Source organism: Camelus dromedarius, chromosome 18 (assembly GCF_036321535.1).
Source record: "Camelus dromedarius isolate mCamDro1 chromosome 18, mCamDro1.pat, whole genome shotgun sequence".
NCBI lineage: Eukaryota > Metazoa > Chordata > Mammalia > Artiodactyla > Camelidae > Camelus > Camelus dromedarius.
Window position 1 is genome coordinate 5,070,565 of NC_087453.1, and position 2,763 is coordinate 5,073,327.

A 2,763-nucleotide genomic window follows, 5' to 3' on the forward strand; every position below is an offset into this window, starting at 1 on the left:
GACGATACTTCTGGTGATAAGAAAATGAAATGATCCTAGAATCCACCCTCCCCTTGACACACACACCTTCTCATTCAATCATTTTATCATTTTAAACCTGTAACTGAAGTCATCCTTTGTAATGTAGTTAATTAAAGAGAAAAACCAGTTCCATCTTTTGCAAAAAAATAGCTACTCTAAAGAGAGCTACTATGAAAATAATATCAGCATCTTACCCCAAATTCCCCCAGCCTGACTCTGCAAGGGCCATGGCACGGGGGCCAAGAATGCTCACCTGCCCTCAGGCGGCGGCCCACGCCCTTCTCGCCACCCTCAGCCCTGCAGGGAGTGAGGAAGGCCAAAGCAACTCTGACTGCTGTGGCCACTGGTTTTCATTTTTTTCAAATTTAAAAAAAGAGAAAGGAAAAAGTTCCCAAATTTGAGGATTCTTTTCCTTCAGACTAGTTTTATTAGTTTGGATATGGTTTGTCAACACTCAAATTTTTTCTCTCCTACTTTGACACACAAATCCATTCACTCGGAGTCCTCTTCGCCCCATATCTCGTATATCGTGATGTTATTTTGTGGGTCTGCGGGCACCTCTACGTTCTGAATCCTGAGGTTACTGCCAGTTGCCATGACAACTTTCAGATTCCGCACCTTGGACACAAACTGCACAAGGTCCATCTCGAGCTGGGTTAAGGTACTGAACGCATAGTCTCTGTTGGGGGAAGCGTTTTGATTTTTCTTTACTGGAGTGCGAAATGAACAGCCTCGAAGGCTAGGATTCTGCTCCTGTCAAGAAAGACATTCAGGATGAAAAATACCGTTGACATTGCTGGGTTTGACACCTAAGAGAAGTTGGCTCTAGCACTGATCTAGCCCAGGGATTGACAAACGATGGCCAAATCTGGCCCACTATCTGTTTTTGTAAATAAAGTTTTATTGGAACACAGCCAGGCTCACTCATTTGCATAGTGTCTGCGGCTGCTTTCATGCTAAAATAGTAGGGTTGTCGCTGCAACGGGGACTGAGCTGCAAAGCTGAAAGTATCAATTATCTGGTCTTTTACAGAAAAGGTTTCCCAACCCTGCTTCCATCAGTCTGGACACAATCTCCCGAAGGGTCAGGCCTGCCTAGAGTGAACATGCCATGGTGCCTCTCTCCCTGACCCTTCTGAGAGTTGCTCAGCCACTTCACGGGCCAGCCATTATTTACGACAGGTCTTTCCCTCCCTTAGGAAAATGATGCCATTTCCATTCAGTTCAGCAACTTGCAATAAGTCAAACACTAGGGAAATTAAAAAGCGGGGTGGTGAATCTGGCTCTGTGAATAATCCTGACCTGAAGCACACCAAGTTCTTAATCTAACCTCCATTTGAAAAAACACTGCTTTAACAGGATAAATATCGAGCCAAGGTTTTATTCCCCCAATAAATGGAAGTGGGTCTTCAACTATTAGTCCCAACCTCTGTGGGTTAAGGTCTACTGTCTTCCCTAAGGATATGTCGGGAACCTTTCTCAGGACCATGACCTAGGGACTCTGTCTCTGAATTCATTATTCATAACAGTCCTGCCTACAACAAGAACATCCTTTCTCTGAGTCCGAGATTTCTGAGATGGAACCAACGTAAACGTGTAAAAAAAACGGAGCCATCCTTACCTTACTCTTCTCACTATCTCCTCGAAACTTCAGTATCACATATAGCACAACAACAAAAAAAAGCCAGAGCCACTTGTTCCCAAGCCAGCCTTGGGCATGCTCTGGTAGATTCTGCCTAATTCGAAAGTGCCCCCCGCAAGGCACCTTCCCCTGGGGTTCTTTGGCTTTATCTCTCAGAGAAGAAAACATAAAGGCACAGCCGCAGGAGAGGCACAGAGGCAAGAACAAGAACCATTTCAGCATCCGCATGGTGAGCACAGATGGGGGAGGAAGCTGCTCATGGTGGGCTTGTTGGCCCTGGCACCTGGAGACGGGGGACCAGGGGCTGGGCTGTTGGTGATGTCACAGAGGCCCCAGCCAGGACCAGCTCGGGCCATTGTGATGACTTCCGGGCTGAGGAAAATGCGGCTCGCAGGGGTCACCTGGGAGCAGGACTTAAAGGGAAAGGGAGAAATTTCCAGCAGGCAATAAAAAAGGAGATGGAGGAGTGATGGAATGCCATCTTCTGGTCAGTATATTCTTTCCGACCCCGCTGCTCTACAGGGAGTCCAGCACTTTTCCCGGTTTTCATTTGTTGAATCCAGACATTGTGGTGAGCAGAGCAGACCGAGCACAGGCCCCTATTAAACCAGAGGCTACAAACTAGGAGCCACGGATGTGTTTTCTTTGGCCTACATTGTTTCTAAAAACTATTATTTGCCAATATTTAAATGTTGTGGGAGGGGCTCACTTAAAAAGGCCAGATTTCCAGTTCCTTTTGAAAATATGGAAGAGATCCAATAAATAACACTAGGCCACTCTATGCTGGAGCCGAGTAGGAACCGCCCCTCTAGGGGACCACGTTCTCTCCACAGTCGCCACCACTCCCTTTTGCCTCACACTTACACTCACTGACCTTACCTGAGTATGTGATGCCCGGGTGAATTAAGAGTATCATTTATTTCACTTAAGTTGTGGTAAGAAGAGAGTGAGTGCTTTCAGAGACCAGAACAAGGGGACAGGCTCTCCTGAAAAAGACACTCGGGTAGAATTTGAGGGATGATCAGGAGCTGGGAGGGGGCTGACCTCTAGGCTGGTGTGAAGACTTGGAGGTGAGAGGGACACAGACTGTCTGACAGCCGA

The 2,763-nt window shown here is 46.9% G+C and overlaps 1 protein-coding gene across 1 annotated transcript; it reads right to left on the bottom strand.

Annotated features, from left to right (window-relative positions):
- Positions 1-513: 513 nt before the first annotated feature.
- On the bottom strand, positions 514-1,890 carry LOC105098848 (protein FAM209). Its single transcript, XM_010991605.3, has 2 exons — positions 1,642-1,890; positions 514-774 (listed from the first exon to the last, which is right to left on the bottom strand). Exons 1-2 carry the CDS (start codon positions 1,888-1,890, stop codon positions 514-516), a joined length of 510 nt encoding a protein of 169 aa, XP_010989907.2.
- Between the last annotated feature and the right edge of the window lie 873 nt (positions 1,891-2,763).

Excerpts from the sequence above, each read along its gene's own strand:
- LOC105098848 (XM_010991605.3), bottom strand. The coding sequence starts at position 1,890 with ATGCGGATGCTGAAATGGTTCTTGTTCTTGCCTCTGTGCCTCTCCTGC. Across the intron at positions 775-1,641 it reads GAGATAGTGAGAAGAGTAAG|GAGCAGAATCCTAGCCTTCG; the intron begins GTAAGGATGGCT and ends CTTTCTTGACAG.